General features: G+C 37.3%; 1 protein-coding gene across 2 annotated transcripts in view; it reads left to right on the forward strand.

The window, feature by feature from the left end:
- Positions 1-25,939, forward strand: part of LOC136879162 (uncharacterized) — a 71,439-nt gene that overhangs the window by 19,423 nt on the left and 26,077 nt on the right. For both annotated transcript variants that reach the window (XM_067152923.2, XM_067152922.2), the window contains 2 exons: positions 811-996; positions 20,528-22,745. In XM_067152923.2, the coding sequence (XP_067009024.2) occupies positions 835-996; positions 20,528-22,745 (2,380 nt within the window). In that variant the 5' untranslated portion in view covers positions 811-834. The remainder of the gene's footprint in view (positions 1-810; positions 997-20,527; positions 22,746-25,939) is intronic.

The raw sequence follows: 25,939 nt of genomic DNA on the forward strand, positions 1-25,939 counted from the left end.
GTGTAAAAGAAGGATTGGAAGGAAAGGGGGTGTTGTAGAAGACAGATGGTCTAATGTTTTAAGGGGAAGGGCATTGCAGGCTAAGGGCTATATTCAGGATCAGAATTGGGGACAGGTATCTGTGAGAAATCTGTACAAGTCACTGCAGGTAGAACAGAGAGAAGATGAGGAATAGGGAATTGTTGCTGAGAAGTGTGGAAGTAGGAGGAAAGGGAAATGTGGAGTATAGGATAGGAAAAGACAGGTGGAACAGGGTTGTGGGAGGGAGAAAAGGGAGGAGGAAGTAGCTTCTGCAGACATCAGGAAAAATAGGTCTGACCAGGAGGGGAGGGGATGGGATCAAATGAGGTGGCTGTTATTAAGTGTTCTGGTTTTTCTGTCAATGCCATATTCTTCAAGTACTTCAAAGAGCATCTGTCTGTCTATGGAGTCATACAATTTTTTAAATTTCACAATGGTAATTACAGTATTTCTTGTTTATCTGACTTTCAGAAGGATTCTCAAGTTCTAGATTGTTCGATGCATGATCTCGCTTTTCTGAAGCCTGCCTGGTATTCCCCTATTTGTGGATCTGCTTGTGGTTCTAGCCTGTTTAATATCAGCTTAGAGAAAATTTTGTACACAACTGGTCTTCTTCTTCTGCTTCTTAACACTAACTTGAAGGGATTTAAAGAAACATAAATATTTAAAAAGTCTTTGTTCAGTTTTGCTGGTGGTTTAGTATGTCTAAGTAAGATCAGTTTGCTGTTTGAAATGTTATGTAGAAGTATTCAATCAGTGTAATAACATTTGACCATATCCATTTTTCAGAAATATGTACAAATTAAAGCAAAGATGGCCGATGGCAGATTTTACGAAGATGTTGATGTTGGTGGCAATAATGGATTTATTATCCCTTCAGTAACGAAAACTTTTCAGTTGCCATATGAAAGAGATACTTTGCTACGCCTTATTGAGAAAAGCTCTGTTCCTGTGCATAACAAGAAAAAATTTAAGGTAAGACGTTGTTAAATGAATGAGAACACAAATTCAAAATTCATATGGGTTAGACAAGACTGATCTTTCATCTTTGTTGTTAATAGTATTCATGGATCATTTATTGAAATGTATAAACTGCCAAGCAGATATTCAATTAGGTGGAAATGTATTAAGCAGTTTGGTCTATGCCGACAACTTGGTCTTAATTGCAGATTGTGTTAAAAACTTGCAGTCTAATAGCTAGGAGCTTGAAGAGAGGTGCATCATCATTATTATTATTATTATTATTATTATTATTATTATTATTATTATTATTTCTGTGCATCATTTCAGTTGAAAATTTCTGATGATTATTGTTCTGTGCATCTGTAATTTTGAGCCAACTGTTTTGAGATCCTTTTGAATTTCTTTGATCCAATGCCCTCCTGTCTTCTTTCCCAGATTTTTCGTTACTAGTTGTCGTAAAATCCTTCTTTCGGGTAATCGTAAGTTGTGAAAGAAATAAGAGATCCTATTCCTCCCCATCGTGCTGGTAACTGGGTCAATCTCTCGATAGACAGTTTCATTGGGGGGGATTCTCCAGACTCCTTCAACCTGGTACTTTTTATTTATGCAAGTTCTGATAATTCTTCTTTCAATTTTGAGGAGCTGATCAGTTCTTCTTTCATTTTTAATTTGGAACAAGGTTTCGCAAGCATAAGTGGCCTCATTATTTATAAGTTTCATTTCCGTATTGATTGGATGCACGTATATAGACAAGAAAGATGTTCCACCTATCAATACTATTTATTATGAGCAGATTCACATCAGTTCCGGTTCCGACTGTTTACAGTCATCATCAGCTGATACATTACAATATTACAACCATTAGGCATGTGTCACAAAGATGTTGTTCATTAAAGCATCCGGATGTCTAATGGAGTTGTGGATTAGATATGTTCGTCATATTGTTTGTGACTATATGTGGTTAAAACTGTGTCTAAGACCAATATGGCAGTGAATGGCTTAACTAAACTTAAAACAAATTGTACGTATACATTGAATACTAAAAACACAAGAAACATATATATATATAAAACGCTTGATGAGTTTAAACACATTAAAATATTAAAAACATATATGTAAAAAACACTTGTTAAATTTAAAAGTCATGTTTTGCAAAGTTCTTTCTTCAGGCTTCTTTGTTGGTTCTGGCACATCTATGTTTACGTTATTTGGTTTCATAAAACAATTCTTGAAGATGTTCTATTTGACTAAGTATACATCATATGTTCGTAGTGAAACCCAAATCGTAGGGTGGTCAAGTATTGTTGTAGCTCAGCTGTTGATGTGTTTTAATGAATTTTGAAGTAGATTGTAGTGTCTTGAATTTTAAATTCGGTGAATATAAGTTGTTGGTGGCGACCTTCCTCTTGTCTGTATTCGTGTTTAGGAGCTGCTATTATTGCTGTTGTTGTTGTGGTCGAGCGGCGTTATGTTTAAGAGCTTGTTGTGTGCACATCTATGTTTACGTTATTTGGATTTGTAAAACAATTCTTGTGTGCAACTGGATAGAATGGCCAGACTGACTGACTTTAGTTTACATATAAAAAAATTAATATATAGATTTATGTTGCCATTGATGCTTTCACGACCTGTACTTGTAGACATGATATAGGCTTTTGGGCTTATGCCGCATCAAGAAAATAAGGTGAAATTCTTTGTTTCGCAAGAACTGTGCTCTGCGTCATCAGAAGAAAATCTCGACTGTTCACGAGAAAGGCTTCTTGAACAATGAGCTTTTGAAATTTAGACATTATAATAGAAGTGGAAATGGTATGTTCATTCGTCACCAGATGGCTCCCCGGACGTGGCACAGCGCTAGCGTTTGAAGCGGAAGCTGACCGAACCATCAGAATCAGTCTATAACATGTGTATGTAACATATGACATTGACAGAACATTGACAAGCCTGGAATGAAACATCTGGCGATCTTTATTTATTCCAACATTCTGCAATATATTCTGTTACAATTTTCATATGTATTTCTAGAACTTATGATTGTAAACCACTACGTCAGGATTGGACGATGTGTACGTCATTGGGTCGTGTGGCCGTTCAAATAAATCATTCTCATTGGCTACTCCTATCTTGCCTATCCACAGCCTAAGCTTTCCCCTGACCTCAAGTCAGTGGTCATGTAGCCTGCACCTGAATCATTCTGACTCCTTAGCTGATGTGGTACTTTAAAAATAACGTGTACTTCCACTGATCATCTACCTCAAGGTGTTCCATACGTAAAAATTGACGACGAGGTAAAAGTCATGACATTGCAGCGAGTGCCAGTGCTTCCTCATGGCAACAAAACGTTTCTTGTGTGTTTTCACAGTGAATGATGCAACATAGTACAGTCCGTTGTATCGGGTATGCCTTTCGCTCCCTGCCCTTAGACAACAGTTTTTTCACCGCCTTTGCAACTTTAGCTCAATTATGTCACGCCATGTCTTTAATTGGTAATATTGGATCATTTGACAGTTCGGAAGAAAGTTGGTCAACCTACGTGGAACGCTTTGAACTTTACGTACAGTGCAATGACATTCCGAATACTAAAAAGGTTAGTACCTTTCTAACAGTGGTCAGTGTTAAAACCTACAATTTACTAAAAGATTTAATCACCCCTGATAAACCTTCTGAAAAATCCTTTGAAACCATTGTTAAAATTGTCCAAGACCATCTCCATCCTAAACCTTCATTTATAGTTGAACGATATAAATTCAGCGGGCAAGATCAATTGGAACATGAGACTGTGTCAGAATATATTGTTCAACTAAAGCAGTTATTAAAGTTTTGCGAGTTCGAGGATAAACTTCCCGATTATTTATGGAACAGATTAGTCAGTGGCATCCGTGATGAATCCATCAAAAAACGACTGCTGTCGGAGGAGAACCTCACATTCCAGAAGGCGGAACAGCTGGCGATATCGTTGGAAGCAACTGACAAGGATGCAGTGTCCTTGGCCTACCACACAACACCAAGACTCCAGAAGTTTACAGCACGGCATTCTCCACGCAGCAATGTACCTAATGTGTTATCACGTGTTGTGAAAGTGCCTCAGTGTTTTTGTTGTGGTCATAAAAGTGGGCATTCTACTGCTCAGTGCCATTATCGTGAATATATTTGCAATTTTTGTCGAAAGAAGGGTCATTTAGAGAGGGTTTGCAAGTCAAAAAATAAGAGCAAGTCTCAGTTTCATGTAAAACCAAACATGCTTACAAACAATCCTTCATTTTCTAAGGGAATTAAGAATCAGCAGGGAAACAGACTTAGACCCAACCAGCACTATGTAGACTTATATGAACCCAATCTTTGTCAAGAAAAATTGTGTGATGAAGTTTATGATATTTCTAACATTTTTCATTGCGATGGAGATAAGCAAATCATTCAGCCTAAGTTAGGTAAAATAACAAAAATTGAGCCCATTAGAGTAAATTTAATTGTTGAAGGAAAGCCAATTAATTTTGAAGTAGACTCTGGTGCTTGTGTGTCTGTTGTTTCTGAAATTTTTTATAAAGCTAACTTACGTCATGTAACATTGATTCCCACAGACTTAGTTTTAAATTCTTACACTGAGAAAATCAAGCCTGTGGAGAAGTTGGAAGTAAATGTTAAATATCAGTCCCTGGAAAAGAGTTTAGATGTGTATGTTATTAGTAATGGATCTAATCCTCTCATGGGGCGTGATTGGATAAAAGAGCTCCTAGTTGTTATAAGCATTCCCAGCAGTGTAAACAACGTAAACTTAACGAATGTTAAAACCAATGCAGAGTCTAAATTAGTGTAAGACTTATTTAATGAATTTCCAGAGTTATTCACTAGTAAATTAGGGTGCTTTAAAGGAGACCCAGTAAAACTAAACCTTAAGCCAAATGCAGTACCTAAGTACCATAAACCTAGGTCTGTGATAGTACATATATCACACCCCCGAATTATATGTAGAAGGTAGAGATATTATTGTCAGTATTCGATTTATTATTATAATTATTATCGGTATTTCATTTGTATGTTTTGTCATTTATATTTATAAGCTGGAAGATATCCACATATGTAGGTATGAGTAATTTGTTTTGCATGAGTGGGAAAACATTGCTTTAATAACTCTGGTAATTTGAATGAGTCATATGGCTACCCCAGTGTTTGTTGTGATGTACTTGTGTCGGGAAATTCATGAGTCATGTATATATCCCAGCCTGATGAGATGAGCTTGTTGTTGTATTAGGAAAATTTGGTGACTCATGGAATATACCCCAGAGTTTGTTATTGTCTTGGGAGGAAGTAGTAGTTCAGGGCTTGGGCTTGAGAAGAGGACCACCCATGATTGGCTGGCAAGCACCAATCCAGACGTCTCATCTGAGAGGAGGGGGATGTTGATGTCTATAAAGGTTGATCATACGGCGGCAACCAGGGTCATTGTAAGGAACATTGTAAGGGTGATTGTAGAGGAGATTGTAAAGGAACGAGAAGGAAGATAACTACAACTACAACTGACGCACTGTACGGAAAGGAAGTGGTGCTGATACACGGTACTGGAATGACACGGCTGCAATGGACTGGACTTCAAACGTTCGTGGAGCGTAGTCTTGTTATGTTCGTGGAAAGTGGCTGATTGTGGAGAGTGCTTGCGCATTAAGTATTATAGCACTTGTGGCGGCTTAGCATTATATGTTGGTGAAAGCTATCTCAGACTTTCCATAAATTATGTTGAGGATCGACAGACGTGTGTATATATCTTTATAACAAGTGTTAAAATATGTGAACACAGTAGTACAAGGTACAGTATCTGTGTGATGTGATAACTGCCGATTATGAGAATCGGTAAGTCGAATTGATATAGAGACAGTGAAGGGTATTTATCTTCATACATGTACATTGTTCATCGGACTATCTACAAATGGTAGCTTAGTTCTCGCTTTCGTTTTCCCACGATTTTCATTATTATTGTTGTTGTTGTTGTTGTTGTAAATATGGAGTCTTCCAGCAATATTTTATGTGTATACTATATGTATAATGTTGTATGTTGATGAGGTGCTCATGCACGGAATTTGTTAAGAATATAGTTAGCTATTTTAGAATCAGTGTTATTGATGAACCTAGGTGCAGTTCCTACCTAATTAGTCGCTTTCAGGAGGTTAGGTAAGGCCTGCAGCAGATGTACCAGTACGCAGCATTATGTACACGCCCTGGGATATAAAGTTTATCATGCTCTTATCTAAATTTGAGGGATCCATTCTGGTGAACTCTGGCGCCCATACTACGGACATTTCGGTTAATTATGCTTATAATTTTATTAAGTTTTATGTATGATTTTATTTATATATTTTTATTTTATTGATTATATTTATCAGTATTCATCAAAAAGTTACAATTGGCTTCCCAACGTGTGGCTGAATGATTGGAACATCTGTTAGGCTGATAAGCGTAGGTGCACTTGTCAGGTGTGGTTGGAATTCTGCGAAGTATGTCAGTGAAGTGTTTTATATGTACGTGATATGTATGTTGGAGTATGAAGAAATGTTGTAGCGAGTCGAGTATTATAAGACTGAGAAATAGAGAGGTTGTTAAAGTTGCTAGTACTATGAATCAGGATAAGAGAAGTCAAAAGATTTCCACCACATTCAGTTTATCTAATTTAAGTGAGAAAAGCGAAATGGCTGATAGTAGGAAAGATCAATCGGTAACGATAGGTGAGGAATCTAGTAATCCGTCTCAAACTCAGAATGTAGGGGTTGTTAAGGAAACGGTTCAAGGGGAGGCTTTAACTTTTAGTATGATTAAATTGCTATTTAATGAAATATCCAGTAAAATCGATAATAATAATGTTGAATTGTCCAGTAAAATCGATAATAATAAGGTTGAATTGTCTAGCAAGATTGATAGTCAGAGTAAAGAGTTGAAGAGTGAATTGAGTTTTTTAAGTAATGAAATATACAGTATTAATAGTGAATTAAATTCAGTTAGTACGGAATTGTCCAGTAAGATTGAGAATCAAAGTAAGGAGTTAAATTTAGTGAGTGTTGAATTGCCTAGTAAAATTGATAGTTTAAGTAGTGCTGTGAATGGTAGAATAGATGAATTGAACCAGAAGTTTGACCATCAAAGCAGGGATATTCAGGAAGTCAAGGTAGAAGCTCAATGCTTGGAATTGACTGAGAAAATTGAATGCCGATTTAATGTAGTTAGGAAAGAATTTGTTGAAAACAGCAAGGAATGTGATAAGAGAATAAAAATAGTGGAAGATAAAGTCGAAGAAATAGATAGAATTAAATCCAATCAGAACGTTTTAGCGAAGCGTATAGATGAGAAGGATGAGAAATTGGAGAAAGACCTTAAGTCGGTAAAAGATGACCTCAAGTCAGTAGAAGGAAATGCCAGAATGGTAGTTGAAGAAGGAATTAAAGCATGTCATGTAAAGTTAAGGAAGGAGATCAGTCAAATCCAAGTAGGTAGCAGCATATGTAATAGGTACGTATCTTGTACGAAGGACTCTGAATTACCCAAGTTTAATGGTCGGCAGTTTAATCCGATGGAATTCTTGAAAACGGTGGAGAAACGGTTTTCCAAGAATCTTGACGATGGTTTGATTGAGTGGAGTATGGTTGATGAGCTGTTGGATGTTGCATTTTTTGGAGAAGCGAGATCTTGGTTTCAAGTTTATAGACAAGGTATTTCGAGTTTGGAGGAATTTAGGGAGAAATTTAGTTCTAAATTTTGGAGTGATGCTATTCAGGGAAGGGAAAGAGATCGCGTGCTATTTGGTAAATATAGACCTCAGGAAGGTGTGTCTATGACGGAATATTTCTTGGCGCATGTTCTGATCAGCCAGAATATTGAAGGTCTAGCATCGGAGAGAGATACAGTCCGCCAGATGTTGAGGCATTTTCCTGAGAAGGTCGGATTAGCTGCATGTATGCAGAATATTGTTACGATTAAGGAATTAGAGCAGCTGTTAGAGAGGTTTGATGCTTTGGAAGGGCAGGGGAGGACTAGGCAAAGTGAAGGTAGAAATTACGGGGATAATGGGAGACAAGGTAATCAGGTAGCGGGAGATAGGAATAATCAGAATTTCAGTCATTCTAGGCAAGGGAATCAGGGTGGTAATTCCGGAAGGGGAAACAGACACTCTAACCAAGGAGGTAATCACCAGGAAGATTATGGCAGAAGACCTAATCAAGGGGAATCAGAAAGTAGGGGCCGTACGGATCAAAGACCTCCAGATCAAGTGCAGAGACATGATAACAGTGAACAAGCTACGTCAAGTAATTTAAACCGGAATCAGACTTCTTAGTTGGGTCAGATAGGCAGTCCGATACCGAAATTCCTATTCACGCGATGAAACAGGTAAGTTATGAGGTAGACGTGAAAGAGGAATTATTGTATGACCATGTGTTTTGTGTTCAGGGAGATTTTGTGTATAGGGGTGTGATGAAAGTAAGAATGATGTGTCGGATGTCTTACTTTGTACTAGTGGTGATTTTAATAGCGATGTTGCGATCGATAATCTTGTGGAAGTTTCTGAAATTGAAAGTGAAGTTTTTTGTGAAGTTGATGAAGGTTGTTTTGTGAGTGAAGAGTGTTCACGGAGTATACATCATGAGGATGTTTTTGTTGATTTAAGTGTATGTAAGGAGAGTAAAGTTAGATCCATTATGTGTGAAAATGGTGACTTTGAGATTAATGAAACTTCTGATAAGAGAGTCGAGGGTAGCAGTGTTGTTGGCATGAAAGTGGTGCAAGTAGTAGCTGATATGGAATGTGGTGAAGATGGATTAATTGTTGGGTCATTAAGTAGTAATGACAGCAATTATTTCAAAGTGTATTATGGTAAGAATTTCAGTAATAGAGTGAGCGTGTGTGAGAATGGAAGTGTGCGTGAGATGAAAGAAAGTCTGTTAAAGCGAGTGGGTAATGTTTTATTTAATTCTGAGACTTGTGTGAATGATTTGAATGACGTGCTGAGTGATATCGATGTGGAATGTGTGCAAAAGTATGTGATCTGTTTGCTTGCATTAATTATGGTTTTGTGGAAGAGTAAACGTAGTGAGATTCCCGCGTATTTCAGAAAGAGGGATTTCTTGGTTATGAATGTTCCGAATGAAAGCTTGTATGATTCTTGTGTGACTGGATGGGATGAATGTTTGTGTGTGAGATAGATTGTATTCTAGACGTAGTTTTTATTGCGGTACGCATTCCTCGTCTATCGATGCCAATGTTAAGTTTATGTATAGTATTTCATTATATTAGGGTCCGTATACGGTGGACAGTAGAATAGGCAAGTGTGCTTATAGGCTCCTAACCGCTGACAACAAGGTCCTTGGGACATTTAATATCTATAGCCTTCGCAGATATAAGAGATAGGATCTGCACCTTGGATGTATATATTATCAATTATGAGTTATGTGTACAGTAGCAAGAAGGGATTGTGTTCAATGGTATATGAAACAATCAGAGTTTTGTGTATATAGCCATATTATTATTATTGTTTGGACAAATTGTATTTCGTGTGTGCGAATACAATGCAGTAGACGCAATGTATATATCATTATTACAGTAAATTAAGTGTTCAGTTATGTCATTATAAGGTTATGTATGAAGTTCTGTTTTATGGTGAATCATAATATGTGATATCATCGATTCACCAAGGGGGCGTTATGTGATAGTACATATATCACACCCCCGAATTATATGTAGAAGGTAGAGATATTATTGTCAGTATTCGATTTATTATTATAATTATTATCGGTATTTCATTTGTATGTTTTGTCATTTATATTTATAAGCTGGAAGATATCCACATATGTAGGTATGAGTAATTTGTTTTGCATGAGTGGGAAAACATTGCTTTAATAACTCTGGTAATTTGAATGAGTCATATGGCTACCCCAGTGTTTGTTGTGATGTACTTGTGTCGGGAAATTCATGAGTCATGTATATATCCCAGCCTGATGAGATGAGCTTGTTGTTGTATTAGGAAAATTTGGTGACTCATGGAATATACCCCAGAGTTTGTTATTGTCTTGGGAGGAAGTAGTAGTTCAGGGCTTGGGCTTGAGAAGAGGACCACCCATGATTGGCTGGCAAGCACCAATCCAGACGTCTCATCTGAGAGGAGGGGGATGTTGATGTCTATAAAGGTTGATCATACGGCGGCAACCAGGGACATAAACTGTATATAGGATAATATCTTTTGTTTATTTCCACCTATTCAATACATTACAAGAAGTTGGCATTTATTTTAAAACATTATTCAGATGAGACATGTTTCGCCTCTCACTTTGAGGCATCTTCAGTCATTATCAAAAACCTTATTAATTTTACCAGGCATCTGGTTAAAGATATTCAAAAATGTGTTTGATGATTATAAGAGAGGTAAGATTTACGGTAGTTATAAACATGTACATGAAGTAACTAAAAATCCAATATATTGATAAAAACATATGTAGTTCTTTGTTGAATAGGACTTGTTTGATTATACTATAGTAAGAGAAGGTGGCTTGAAGCCGTAGTCGTTAATAGATGTCTAATACATAGTGGAAGGCATAAAATATCAGTTCTATGAGAATATACATTACATTCAAATGATACTAAAAACTAGTGGATTCAAAGGTAGTACATATAAAATGTTCAATGAAATAACTATTGATCTAATAAAATGATAAACACATATGTAGTTCTTTGTTAATTAGGACGTCGTAAGATTGTACGTCCTAATTAACAAAGAACTACATATGTGTTTATCATTTTATTAGATCAATAGTTATTTCATTGAACATTTTATATGTACTACCTTTGAATCCACTAGTTTTTAGTATCATTTGAATGTAATGTATATTCTCATAGAACTGATATTTTATGCCTTCCACTATGTATTAGACATCTATTAACGACTACGGCTTCAAGCCACCTTCTCTTACTATAGTATAATCAAACAAGTCCTATTCAACAAATAACTACATATGTTTTTATCAATATATTGGATTTTTAGTTACTTCATGTACATGTTTATAACTAACGTAAATCTTACCTCTCTTATAATCATCAAACACATTTTTGAATATCTTTAACCAGATGCCTGGTAAAATTAATAAGGTTTTTGATAATGACTGAAGATGCCTCAAAGTGAGAGGCGAAACATGTCTCATCTGAATAATGTTTTAAAATAAATGCCAACTTCTTGTAATGTATTGAATAGGTGGAAATAAACAAAAGATATTATCCTATATACAGTTTATGAAACTTTCAATATGGACGAAAAATGATTTTCATCACTTGTAATAACCAGGGACATTGTAAGGAACATTGTAAGGGTGATTGTAGAGGTGATTGTAAAGGAACGAGAAGGAAGATAACTACAACTACAACTGACGCACTGTACGGGAAGGAAGTGGTGCTGATACACGGTACTGGAATGACACGGCTGCAATGGACTGGACTTCAAACGTTCGTGGAGCGTAGTCTTGTTATGTTCGTGGAAAGTGGCTGATTGTGGAGAGTGCTTGCGCATTAAGTATTATAGCACTTGTGGCGGCTTAGCATTATATGTTGGTGAAAGCTATCTCAGACTTTCCATAAATTATGTTGAGGATCGACAGACGTGTGTATATATCTTTACAACAAGTGTTAAAATATGTGAACACAGTAGTGCAAGGTACAGTATCTGTGTGATGTGATAACTGCCAATTATGAGAATCGGTAAGTCGAATTGATATAGAGACAGTGAAGGGTATTTATCTTCATACATGTACATTGTTCATCGGACTATCTACAAATGGTAGCTTAGTTCTCGCTTTCGTTTTCCCATGATTTTCATTATTATTGTTGTTGTTGTTGTAAATATGGAGTCTTCCAGCAATATTTTATGTGTGTACTATATGTATAATGTTGTATGTTGATGAGGTGCTCATGCACGGAATTTGTTAAGAATATAGTTAGCTATTTTAGAATCAGTGTTATTGATGAACCTAGGTGCAGTTCCTACCTAATTAGTCGCTTTCAGGAGGTTAGGTAAGGCCTGCAGCAGATGTACCAGTACGCAGCATTATGTACACGCCCTGGGATATAAAGTTTATCATGCTCTTATCTAAATTTGAGGGATCCATTCTGGTGAACTCTGGCGCCCATACTACGGACATTTCGGTTAATTATGCTTATTAATTTTATTAAGTTTTTGAGTAATTTTATTTATATATTTTTATTCATGATTTTATTATTATCATCAAAAAAGGTTACAGGTCAATACCATATTCTTTAAGAGAAAAGGTTGAACAAGAGTTGAAAAGTTTAGTGGATGAGGAAATTATTTCTCCAGTATCTTCAAGTGAATGGGGCACTCCGATTGTTCCAGTATTAAAAAAGAATGGTAAAACCCGTATTTGCAGAGATTTCTAGAAGTAGATAGACGACCAATACCTAGAATTGAAGACATCTTTGTTGTCTTACAAAAGGGAATTCAGTTTTCCAAAATAGATTTGTCATCAGCTTACATGCAGTTGTGGTTAGAGAAAGAAAGTAATAAACTATGTACTATAAGTATACATAAAGGGTTATTTGCTTACAACCGTCTTTGTTATGGAATCTTGTCAGCACCAGGTACTTTTTAAAGAGTTATTGAACAAATACTACAAGGGATACCAGGTGTGGCCTCATTCCTTGATGATATTATTGTGACTGGAGCAAATACAGCAGAACATTTGTCAAGATTACGAGAAGTTTGTAAATGCCTAAGTAGTCATGGGTTGACTGTTGGTAAAGATAAGTGCAAGTTTTTCTGTGACAGTCTAGAATATTTAGGCTATGTCTTAAGTAAAGATGGTTTAGCTACAGCCAATGATAAGGTCAAAGCAGTTTTTGAGGCTCCAGTTCCTAAAGATGTTACACAGCTTAAAGGATTTCTTGGTCCTGTGAACTACTATGCTAAATTTATCCCCAATGTAGCCACTGTTCTTACGTCCTTGTACAAGCTTCTCAGAAAAGATGCAGATTTTCACTGGAATTTAGCTTGTCAAAAATCTTTTGAATTAGTCAAAGAAAAATTAGTTTCGGCTAAGGTACTAGCACATTACAACCCTGACTTACCAATCAAGTTGTCATGTGACGCGACACCTTAAGTATAATAGAAAAAGATGGTACTGAGAGACCAATTTCTTTCGCAAGTAGAATCTTAAACTCGGCTGAAAAAAAAATACTCTCAAATTAATAAAGAAGCCTTGAGCATTGTGTATAGTGTAAAGAAGTTCAGTCAGTATATATGGGGAAGACATTTTACTCTGTGTACAAATCACAAGCCGCTTCTAACCATTTTTGGTCCAAAAAAGGGTTTATCAGCCTTTGCAGCAGGTAGACTGCAACGCTGCGCGTTGTTTCTGTCAGGTTATGACTATGACATTCAGTATGTTAAATCTCAGTGCCATGACAATGCAGATGGCTTATCTAGGCTACCTTTATCAGCCAATCATTTTGAGGACGTTGATGTTAGTTTAGAGTACGTAGGTAGTTACTTACAATGCATAATGGAATCTGATGTTCCCATAAACTTTAACGATATACATATTGAGACCCAAAAAGACCAGGAGTTAAACAAAATCCTAGGTTATGTGTTGTATGGATGGCCTACTACGCCAGATCCAGAAAGTCCCTCGCTTCCGTCCACATTACAACAACAGTACAGTGGCTATACTTGTACGATTTCCCGCTGTGGCACTTCTAAGACCCATTATTGCATGCAATCACCTTGATTCTCAGTTTAAACTTTTCAAATGCCATGGAAAACACTATTTCAGAAATGTATTTAACAAGGTGCATACATTATTCAAATAATGCACTTGTATAAAACAATGACAAACATAACCTCACGCAGCGAAAGGAAGAAAAACACGATTCAAAGACGAGGAAAAATTATGCTGGCTCCCCTGTGCAAATGCTTTATTCTTTGGATTACTGTACTGTATGCATTTTAGATGCCTTGTGCTTGCACGGAAAGTATCCGATGCCCTTAAAACATCGCGGCATATCGAACTTTCCTATGACGGGGAAGGAAGTCTCTCGCTTCCGTGTGCACTGCATAGCAATACAATACATTTTCCAGCTGGCAATTCTCTCCTTTAAATGTCCGTTTGGCCTCAGCATTTAAAAAAATAAAACAAACAAACAGTGCAGTTTCATCGGCATTGACAATAGTTTTGGTGCATACGAATTGATTGTAGGCTATAAGCCACGCTTTTTTGCCAACTGTCGGTATCGCCAGTGTTTGCGGATTCTACCTCTCCGCATCTGCACACTGCCTGCTACGTGATATTGTGGCTTTCCTAAAAATGCCGAATACAAAATAATTAGGATTCCGCTCGAACATAGCAAATATGAAGCACACTGTAGACACGCCGTAGTAGGTGAAAGTGCGCAAAGTTACCCCTTCACGTTCCGGAGGACGCGTTCTGTCATGACGCGGAGAAATTTTGAATTTAAATTACTCTGTAAAATACTATTTTTTTCAAAATGTAAAGGCAGTTTCGAATTAAAAGTCTGCATTTCGGTAACAGGACCAACATTGTTCTTCGAATTAAACAATTTAAATAACATGCAAAACCGTACCTCATGTTTCCGGGAACGAGAGCTGCTTCGAATTAGGCAAGATTTTGAATTAACCGATTTCGAATTAACGAGGTTCTACTGTATTATGTAATTAAATAGAGGCTCAGAGTCCGAAACAGAATTAACTGGAGAATTATAACTGATAATTATGTTTCGTACAAGTAGGCCTAATATTTTAAAAGGAGACGGTACCTGAATACCTGGCCGTATTTCGATTTCCCTCAGATTCATATCCTGTCCCAACTGCTTCCCATACCATTTTTATTATCATACCTACAACTTTAAACTCACTACCATTGCATTTGTCAGTATATTGATCTAATTTGTAACAAATATCCTCTGCACTCAACTGGTTATGAGCAGCCATGTTGTTGTAATGTGTTTACATTCAGCCAGCTGTCTGTTCTATCTAGGAAAACGTATATAAGAGCACTTTATTTTAAGATTCCGTGCATGCCAGTTGTATCTAGGAAGCATAGGGCATTCACTGGTTCCAAAAAGTCATATGTTTAGCATACAGATGGCAGAGAAAGACGGTTTGAAAGTCGGGTACGCTTTACTACGCAACCCGCGGGAGACAATGTGCGACTCCAGTACGCTTTACTACGCAACCCGCGGGAAAGAGTTAATGCCTTCTTCTGCAAGTTCGTTTTCCCATTCTTCGATAACCTTCTCCAGGATGCAGTTGAACAGCAATGGGGATAAACCATATCCTTGTTTTATGTCTGTCTTGACCTCGAAGGACTCCAATATCTAAGTTTTGAGTTTGTTAAAGTTTATTAATTGTCTTGTTGTCTGTGTCCATTTGTTTTAAGGATACCATAAAGTGTGGTCCTCTCAATTGAGTCATATCCTTTCTGGAAGTCTACAAACACTGCTAAGTATTTCTTGCATCTGGCAGCTGTGTCCTTCAATATTGTCGTGAGGTTCCAGATTTACTTCGTGCATGATAACCCTTTTTGGAAGCCACCCTGCTATTTGCTGAGTTTGTACTCAACTTGCTGCTCTAACCTTGACAACAGTGTCATGGACAGGATCTTGTATGTCTCTGGTAGTGGTGAGATGCCTTTGTAGTTGTTAACATCTGTTCTGTTTCCTTTTTGTACAGCCTATTATATCAGTGAGCACTTCCAATTACTGGAGATTAGCCCAGTGTTCCAGATTTCTTGCATTTGCTCATGTAAATTCTTGACCATTTATGGATTTGAATGTTTCCATTCTTGAGCTTCTTGATCAGATTTATAATTTCTTCTTTGTTTGATGGTGTTGAGTCAGGGGTTTGTTGTGTGCGTTCTGTGGTAAGCTTCTCTTTTGGTTCTGGGTAGTTAAGTAGCTGTTTTAAAGTTTTTTTGCCAGCAGTTTGCAGAGTCCCTTTTTGTTTGTCATGATCCTGTCATCATATTTCTTAAAGCACGAGGCTGGGTAGTTGGTGTTTTGAGATGTTCCTTTAAACATCCTGTAGAAGTCTCTTGTGTTCTTCCTTTGGAAGCCGTACTCTATTATAGCCACTTGTATAAAAATTTTTTTTTTTTTTTCACCTTATGATTTTGGCAGTTGTTTTTCTTTGTTTTCTGAAACAGTTGTAGTTTTCCTGGTTTTTTGATGTGGACCAGCTTTTTCATGCAACTATAAATTGCAGAGAAGATAGCATTTAAGTTTGCAACGTGCCTGATTGTGCTTAAGATGAAATGCACAAAGTTCAGTTTTTGTTGGGTTTGATGAAGCTGATTGTTATAGTAATAGGCATCCAATTCTCTCAACACATGTGTATGGTGGGCTCCAACATCTTGGAAATATTTCCCTTGACTTACTAATGCCAGATTGTCGGCATACAGGAAATTTCTTGTGTTCACCGGTGGTGGTTGGTCATTGGTGTAGATGTTAAATAATATTGGTGACAGAACACTTCCTTGTGGCAAACCATTTCTTTGACATCTCCATTGACTATGTTGTCCCTGGAAATCCACATAAAATTTCCTGTTTTGAAGTAGACTTTGAATAAGTTTGATGAAACAATAATAAAAATTAATTAATTTTGCTGTGTGTATGTATGTACATTATACATTATACAAAGGGTATATACCAAGAAAAACAACATGCAGTCAGTTATGCAAACATGATATAAATGAAAAAAGAGCACAAAGTTGGTAATGTGAGATTTTCAACACAGAATTATCGTTCATTATGTGACAGATCAGTACCGTGTAGAGCTACCTGAGGTCCTGAGGCATGCTTGTGAACACAGCGAGGCATATTCAGCACCAAATAATCCAACTTGTTTTGGAACAGATTATCCCACTCTTGGATATCAGCTTCAGTCAGTTGCTGAATGTTAGCTGGAAGATTATGGCAGTGGGCAGTTGCTCTTTTCAGTTCACGCCATGCAAGTACAACACAGTTCATATCTACAGACTATGCTGGCCACACTATTTCCAGTATGCCATGCATCTCAAGAAACTAATAGATCACTGTGTCTCGATGGGCATGAGCATTATCCCCTAATGTAAAGCCGTCACCTATAATCGCAGCAAATCCTGTAACTACAGGTTTGAGGATGTTTTCTCTATATGTCAAACCAGTCATGTTATCTTGGATAGGCATTAGAGGCGATCGTCAACCGAATGTGATCCCACCCCGAAACATGAGGAACCTCCTTGCTGCTGATAGCACTCTGGGATGAAGGACTTGTTCCATCTTTCACCGTATTGTCTCCAGACTCTAATGCTCTTGCTGCAAGGGTGCAAGCTTATGGTGACCTCATTATAAAAGAGCATATTCTTCAGTTATTCCTAACGCCATGTGCTGTGAGTTGTTACCCACCTCTCATGAGCTGCTACCGAGAGGTCCCAGTTTGATTGCCAGCAGGGTCGGGTATTTTAACCTTAATTGGTTCATTCCTCTGGTTTGGGGACTGGGGCTGGGTGTGTGTGTGTGTGTGTGTGTGTGTGTGTGTGCGTGCGTGCGTGCGTGCGTGCGCACACGCACTCTTCAGCATTAGAATTCATCATAGATAGGGCCCCATCCTTTCAGACATATAGGTTGCCCGTATGTTTCAATTAGAAAAACATGCACCAGGGCTCTCCTAAGGCCAAATGACATTAGTACTACAGGCCTACTTGATAATACTCCTCTGTCATGCAGCTGATTTTTCACTGTCTGATCTGACACATTCACTCTGGCAGCCTTCCGAAGATCCTGGTGGAACGAGGTAGCATTAGTGGTGGGCCTATTCTGTGCTGAAAACAACAAATACTGGTCCTGCCTGAGAGTTGTTTTGCATGGGCATCCTGTCCATTATCAATCAGCAGCGATTTGTCTCTTCCTGAACTTTACTCCAACTTTGGAGACATCACTCCCCTTACTCCAGTATGCATGGCGACATCCTCTTGTCGCCATCCTTCTTGCATCAGTGTCACCATTTGAATGTTGCCAGTAGCAAGAATGGGTACTGTTACCTTGTTTACTTCATCCTACTCATGCTGTCTATACTATGATTTTACAACTAATGTTATTAAACTGATCGGCACGACAAATGTCTCCTATCAGACAAATGTCAAACCTTACCTGGATTTAATGTCACTATGTGTCTCGAACATTGGCCTTCAGTACTATTGTAAACATGTTTGAGGTATCATATACCAAGTGAAATCATAATATGCAAAACTTTATCTGAACACTGTAGAAAACATTCGTCCCTTATTATGGCAGTACTAAATGTAATTTTGGTGATATTATAGGCAGTGTGATTATGTGCTTTAGCTGTTCGGTGTCACAGATAACATATTTACTCATGTATTTGGACCCCCCTTGGCTTCTCGAGACAAAAAAATGCCAGGCTGAGTGGCTCAGACGGTTGAGGCACTGGCCTTCTGACCCCAACTTGGCAGGTTTGATCCTGGCTCAGTCCGGTGGTATTTGAAGGTGTCTGTAGATTTACTGGCACGTAAAAGAACTCCTGCGGGACTAAATTCCTGCACCCCGGCGTCTACGAAAACCGTAAAAGTAGTTAGTGGGACGTAAAGCAAATAGCATTATTATTATTAAAATGAAAAAATAGATCTCGCATACAAGAGCCCCCAACGTAATTCGTCAGAGAAGAACAACGATTCCGCTCTGAAGCGGGTACAAGCCTTATGCAGCTCTGATGATAAAACACAAATTTGTGAATAGTTTCATCCGTATGGCCCACGCAATGAAAACACGGGTCGAAGTTATGTGGTACATCTGTGTTTCGTAGTAGAGAAATGTCCACCTCCATAGCATAGGGCTACTGCAGCTCTGATGACGTCACACAAATAGGTGAATAGTTTCGTGTCCAACCCGCGCATTGCAAGCATGCATCAGTCATGTAGGCCTGTATATGTCTGTGTTTTGTAGTTGAGAACGTGTGCCAGCATAATGGTTAGCACAATTAGCTGCCGTTCTCGGGAGCCTGAGTTCGATTCCCGGTACCATATTGCCAGAGATTTACAAATGGCAGGAAGGTTGATTTGCGGTAAAAGTGGTACATGTGACTCCCTTCCTTCCACTGGGGGCCTGTCTAAAAAGGGCTGCACTACCTCGGGTGAGGAAACAAGTTTACTTTAGTTAAGAAATATTCACGGTTGTTGCAAGGTCATTTCATATAGGCAGGTGAGATCATTAACAAAGTGATTGTTTAATATCTCGTAATATGTCCCCACTTACTTTCAATGATTTTCAGAGACGTCTAACAAAACATACTAGGGTATGCATTAAAAAATGGGAGACAGTGAATGTACGAAATTAAACATTATAATAATAAAACGCATTACCACCACACATGTAGGTATCCATAAATGCAGCAAACTTTCCTGTTATTTATTTTTAATCTTTCCGTCGTGGAACTTTTGGCACTATCCGGGCGATAGCATACCTAACCTAAATAATGTGGTTTCTCTTATTTCATTTACAGCTGTTTAGGTAAATCCTGATGTGATAAATGTAGAGAACAAGCATGAAATATACTTAAAAATAAGGGTCTGGCTTTCAACAGCTGCAGTTATCAAAAGAATGCTTCCAGTCACTATGTATTACATTCGGAAATACAACTCGTAGCATACGCTAGTTATCAGGTGGTGGTTTGGCATGCTTTCAACAACACTGATTTATTCAGGAGTGGCTTCTGCTACACATACACCAGCTGGGAATATCAGAGACAATCTCCATAATCCATTTGGGAATAGCTTCACACAGTTTGGACTCTATAGTCAGGAACGAAACTATTTTTAAAAGGTTCAAAAAGAAGGGACCTCGAATACTCTCGGTCTCGATTGCATTGCATGGCTGACAAGATGGCAGTGAAGATGACGACATGCCGGTAGCAGGGAAGTTAGTGGTGCAAGACAATTAAAATAAAAGCAGTGATCAGGTTTACTGTGTGGTAGGCCTACTGCTCAACTGAGAGAGACAAATGACTGGTCATAGAGTTATTTTGTATCAGATTGCATAATATGATAATACGATACCCTTATCCCTTTTCTCTACGGGGTCGAGTATGAAGTGAGATAAAACAAGTGACATGATATGTGTAACTAAAACGGATTATATTTACTTTATATTTAGGCCTAACAGTTGTGTTCACCATTTATTGACTTTTTACATTTAGAAATACTGCCTTTCAACGAAAATAGGTAGTATAACTCAAATACATTCATAAGTTTGTTAAAGAACAGTGTAGAATGTTTAGTATACAACTTGTAGCTCTTTATAGCCTAGAAGCTATGTGTTCACTACACAAAATTTGAGGTTATTGCATATTGGACCCCCCCGTTTTTTTTTTTTTTTTTTGCTGTAAAAGTGGGGAAGAAAGGGGTCTAATACTCAAGTAAACACGGTATATTTTTTTATGATTGTGCTGTTGTATATTTTTAAAAATTGTCTTAATACTATCAATTTTTTTATATTTCAGCAATTCTGTTGTCAACTGGTGAATGTTCCACTAGATGATGAAGTGGTACGCAGAGTCTGGAATTTTCTGTTTGAAAATAGATATGAAGATAAGGATGGAACTGGTTGGAGTAAAAATTCTCAAAAAGGTGTAATGCATGCAAACACAAATCATAGGGAATCCTCAACATCTGGAAAGCAAAATATGGAGCTAACAAGTAGCGTTGTCAAGCATATGATGGAGAAAGATAGTAATAGAGAATCAGGCGTACACCGTGTGGACCAGGAATGTCTCAATACAGAAGCAGCATCAAAAGATGATACTAGTCATGAGATGACTTCTGAGAAGTCTAAAACTAGTAATGGTCATGGAAGCTGTAAGCAGTATCTGTCTCTGAAGAGCGAACCTCTTTCAGAAGATGATATTAGCTATATGGAAACCAGTGTGAAGTCTGAACCTATTCTTGATCTTGTGCCATGTTCAGTAGAACCGATTTCATACAAATTTGAAAAGTTCTATTCTGATCCTTCAGAATCAAAATTTGTATGTCAGGAAAGAAGTATTAGTAAATCTCTTACAGATTTTAATTTATATCCTACGGAGCAGCATAATTTGAATTCAGTATATCAAAATGATGATTTGGCTGAAAAGACTTCACCAGATGTAGCAGATCCTTTTATAACATTTAGATTTGTATTAGACCCTCCAGAAACAAACACTTCTGTTAGTCCACATGAAAGTACATTGTTTGTTGCTGCTAAGCCTGTTGGTAATGTGATTGAAAATATCCCTCAAATTGATTGTCAGATACATAACTGTAGTGAACTTATGGACTCAAATTTAAGTAGCAAAACTAGTTTTCATGAAAATGGTCATTTGATTGAAGTAAATGAGAAAGAATCAGGTGTACACTGTGTGGACCAGGAATGTCTCAGTACAGAAACAGCATCAAAAGATGATACTAGTCGTGAGATGACTTCCTTGTCTAAGGAAAATGGAGCAGGAAAGAAAGATAGGAAGAAGGACAGGATTGTAAATCAAACTGTTGATGAAGTATTAGTGAAATGTAAGAAATCAGTAAGAGAAGATGACAAAAACAAAACCACTGACAGTATAAATGTGTTAGAAAATAGCGCTGAAGTTAGGGAAAAAAAATCTCCAAGGAAAGGCAGTTCACCAGAAAATAGCTTTGATGTTGGGAAAAAACAATCTGTAAGGAAACGCAAGTCTTCTGAAAAAGTTGCTGTAAGTGAAGATTTGCCTCAGAATAGAAAAACCAAGAAACATAAGCTAGAGGACAACAAAGATGACAGTTCAGAGGAGTTTGAAAGAACTAGTAGTGTTGTCTTGGACGTTAGTTCAAAGGGTCGGAAGAAAAACCGAATGACAGAGCATAAATCTGGTGGGGAAAATTCAGGTAACAGGATGTTGAATAAGAAGAAAAGCAATTCTCAGAAATATTCGGTGGGGAATAACGAACACCATTCTAGTCCTGAAAGGTCCTTAGGATCTGAGGGACACAAATCTAGCAACATAGAAAAAGTAAAAGGTAAGTTGTTGAACAGTGTTTTAAAAAAGAAAAAGAAACAAGCCAAAAAGTTGAAAATGAAAGAGGAACTTGAAATTCTTAGGAATGTAATGGAGGTTTTAGTAGATCAGATATCACAGTTACCTCAAACTCATAAGGCGGTGATAAGTAATGCATTAATTAAAAAAACTCATTCCTTAGAGAAAAGCAATAGTGAAGAATGTAATAATACAACAGATGAATGTATTAGAAAACGTAGGAAGAAAAATAATCATAATGAATTAGACAATAACAGTAGAACTGAAAATGAAAATCAAGATATAATTAAACAGAGGAAGAAACATAAAATAAATCGCCATCGAATGTCTTCTAATACAGCAGAAGACAATAGTAGTAGTACAGAGTCATGTAAAAAGGAAAGTAACTATAGTGGAATTCAAAGCAGTGAGGCAAAAGTGAAGATTCCAAAGAAGAAGAAGAAGAAACACAAGAAAGCTCATCGTGTAGATACTTGTTCGCCAGACCATATGGATGTCTCATATAAAACAGAAGTACAAACTGTAGATAATCAAACACAAGTAATTCAGAAGAAATTAAAGAATAATAGACGTAGGCCTAGTAAGCTCAGTGCAAGTATTTGTGACACTTCAGAACATTCCAGTACAAAGAAAGTCAGCATCAGTGGACCTGATTCATTGGATTATTCTTCTGGTGAGTACATCATCATCATCATCAGAAATTATTTGATCAACTTATCCAGATGCACTATTATTGTCTGACTAGCTGATGTACCCGTGCTTCGCTACGGAATTCTACATTGTATACAGAATTCTAGGTGAGGTAGTGTACACGTTGTGGGCAAGATTGTATGAAATTGCATAGCTCTTAACGTTCCCTAGAAATGTGACGGGGAAGTCACCAAACATCTTTTCTCATATGAAAACTGAGTTAGGGAATTTTCACTGTAATGGTAGACCCGCGTGCATACCAACAGTCACAATCAGGTTGGGGAGCTTTCATTATAATGGTAGACACTCACTCTCCACCTGCCTTTTGTACATCCTCAGAAGGACTGTCTTATTGGTTTTCCCAACTAAAATGAACATACATTCCAATGACGTCAGTAAGAATGGCACGATCAAAAGCAATACTTTCATATGAAATACTCGATCAAATGAAATTTTTTTTTTGTTGATGTTGTTAAGATTGAAGCTATTTTCCAGTGTCGACTTAGTTAAATGCAATAAAAACTTTTCAGTCTATCAAACACACAGCAATTACAATATAAATTATAACACTATAAACATACCTGTAAAATACACACTAATATACAAAGAATGAAATGTTTCGTTCTACAAGAACATCCTCAGATTCTATCAAATCACTTAACACGTTCCCGGCCGCTCGTATATCGGCAACCATTACCGTGGTACCGTAATACTTTTTTTGCTTAAAGGACTTCATTTCTGTGTTCTTATGCATTTTAAATTGTTATTTTAATTATTTCAATATTATTTATGTGCATACGAGCCATGACGCACACGCTGCGTCAGCGGCACTACCAATGAGTTTTTCGCGTTCGGTGCCGTTTGACGCAGCACGTGAAGTGAAACGAGAAAAATAATGTTTTGTTCGAATGTAGAACTTCTTTACAACAGAAAAATAAGTTTTTGAACATTTTACACAAAGATACTGTGCAGTAGAATCTTATTATTGCTGTGTGAACAATGTATACTTACATTACGCCTACTCCATAAGCTGTACAATGTAACTAGTCAAAACAGTGTGCTACATTTCGGTGACATTTCCTCGCAAAAATAACTCTTCTGCAAATGCGTTACATTCAGTTACAGTGTTATTCAGCAAGTTGTCATCTGCAACCAAGCGAAAATAATCAATGGGTTTCGTGTCACTTGGCAGTGGAATCTTCATTCCCGGCCGACCAATAAAGTTTATTCGTTTCATTGAGGACGAATCTGAACTGCAAGAAATGACCCCTGAAATATTTCCCATGTTATTTGGCGGTTGATTTGGAGATGACATATTGCTTACGTCTTCCTCATCTTCTGTAATGTGAGAATTGGGAGTAGACACTCGACACACACATCCGTTGTTATTTATAAGTTTCATTTCCGTATTGATGGATATTACTTTACAGAAAAACAATATATATACAAATCTCCACCTTATCAATACAAATTTATTTCACATTAAGCAGGTAAATATAGTCAAATAGTCAAGACTAGTTTCGACCCCTAGGGGGTCATCCTCAGTTGACATGCATTGAAAATTGTATTGTTCATAAAAACATCACATATAGTGGTAAAAGTTTAGACTAATTTAGACTGATCATTAATGTTGGTATGTCTAATGCATGACTAGTGTGCATCGTTCATGAAGACACATATCACCTTATTGCTACTACCATCCAATTTTTAGGTTATATAATATGGAACACACATATGTTTGTGTAACTCAACAGTGGCACACATCCGTGATTAAGATTCTCACTCAGGTGGCTAGTCACTTTTCACACTGTCATCACTATCGTCACTATCAATGCTGTCACTGTCACTGGCATTCAGGAGAGCTTCCAAACTAACATCATTAATTGCAAATTGCCTGTTTATCCCGCTAAGACGGGGGGTTTCTTACGGAGAGAACGTTCTGAAACTTCAATGTTCTCTCTTGACATCGCAGAAACGTATGCCGACTTGTATTGGCTACAGAGATTGTAACTAACAATTGATCTGATGCCCGGATGGCGCATATGTTTAATAACACCATAACAATGCACAGATAAGAGGTCTGTTTGTTTACATACATATTGGCGGAAATACGAGCTTTAATATTTGGCGCGGAGTGTGACGCACGTGTCATCATCGGCACTGAGTGAAAGTGGAGTCATGACGCATATGTGTCGTCATCGACCGCGAACGTGTTAAAACATGCTTATATATGTACAGTATTGCTTACGTTGTGTAAACTTGTCAATGATAAGAGAGTTTAGTGATAACATGAATCAGTAATGACAAAAATAAAATAAATATACAAATATTAATATAATGGAAAACTTACGTACTTATCTAGACTGCCGATGCTAAGTCCGTTGTCACCAAACACTATTTCAGGACTGTGGTCATGGAAAGTTTTGGGCAAAGCGTACTGCTCGCGGAGAGAGGAGGGGCCTTGTGGAGCGTTATGGATCTTTCTATTGGATGAAAGGCGAGTACACTGTACCGTGGAGAGGGGAGGGGGGAGTAGGGCGGAACAAGTGGAGTGCTGTGGAAACTTCCATAAACATTGGAGAGGGGAGAGAAGGTTATTGACCCGCTTCATGTTATAATGTATTTTAATGTAATATGGATGAATACAAATTAAAGATTTTAGGTTAATAAAGTAGGGAATTAAAATAGAGACTAACTATTAAATTTTATTATTAAGAAAAAAGCTAATTTAATGAGAAAGTCTTGTACAGATGTTTTGTGAGTAGAGCAAAGAGGGGAGGAATTTTTTAAATGTGTATGGTCATTTAGGTTAGTTACATTAGCATTTTTTGCGATGTAAATTTCTATTGCTTCCTTTATATTCAAAGATTTAATTTTATTTTCGATGTGTAAAATATTTAGATCAGTGTTGATGTCTGTGATATGGTGTGAACAGTCGTATATGTGCTCCCCGAAGGCTGAATGCCGATTATATGTATTTATATATTTGTGTTCTTTTTGTTTAGATTGCACTTGCTGATGTGTCTCTGTAGTGTGTTATTCTTTCTAAAGGCTACTTTTAAACCTTGTTTTGTGAAAATATTAGCTATCTTGTATGTGTTATTTTTAATGTAGTTGAGAACCATGTATTTTTCTTTGTCATGTGTGGTGGTTTCCCGGCGATTTTTCTTATGTTTA

The sequence above is a fragment of the Anabrus simplex genome, chromosome 8, assembly GCF_040414725.1.
Source record: "Anabrus simplex isolate iqAnaSimp1 chromosome 8, ASM4041472v1, whole genome shotgun sequence".
In the NCBI taxonomy this organism is placed as follows: Eukaryota; Metazoa; Arthropoda; class Insecta; order Orthoptera; family Tettigoniidae; genus Anabrus; species Anabrus simplex.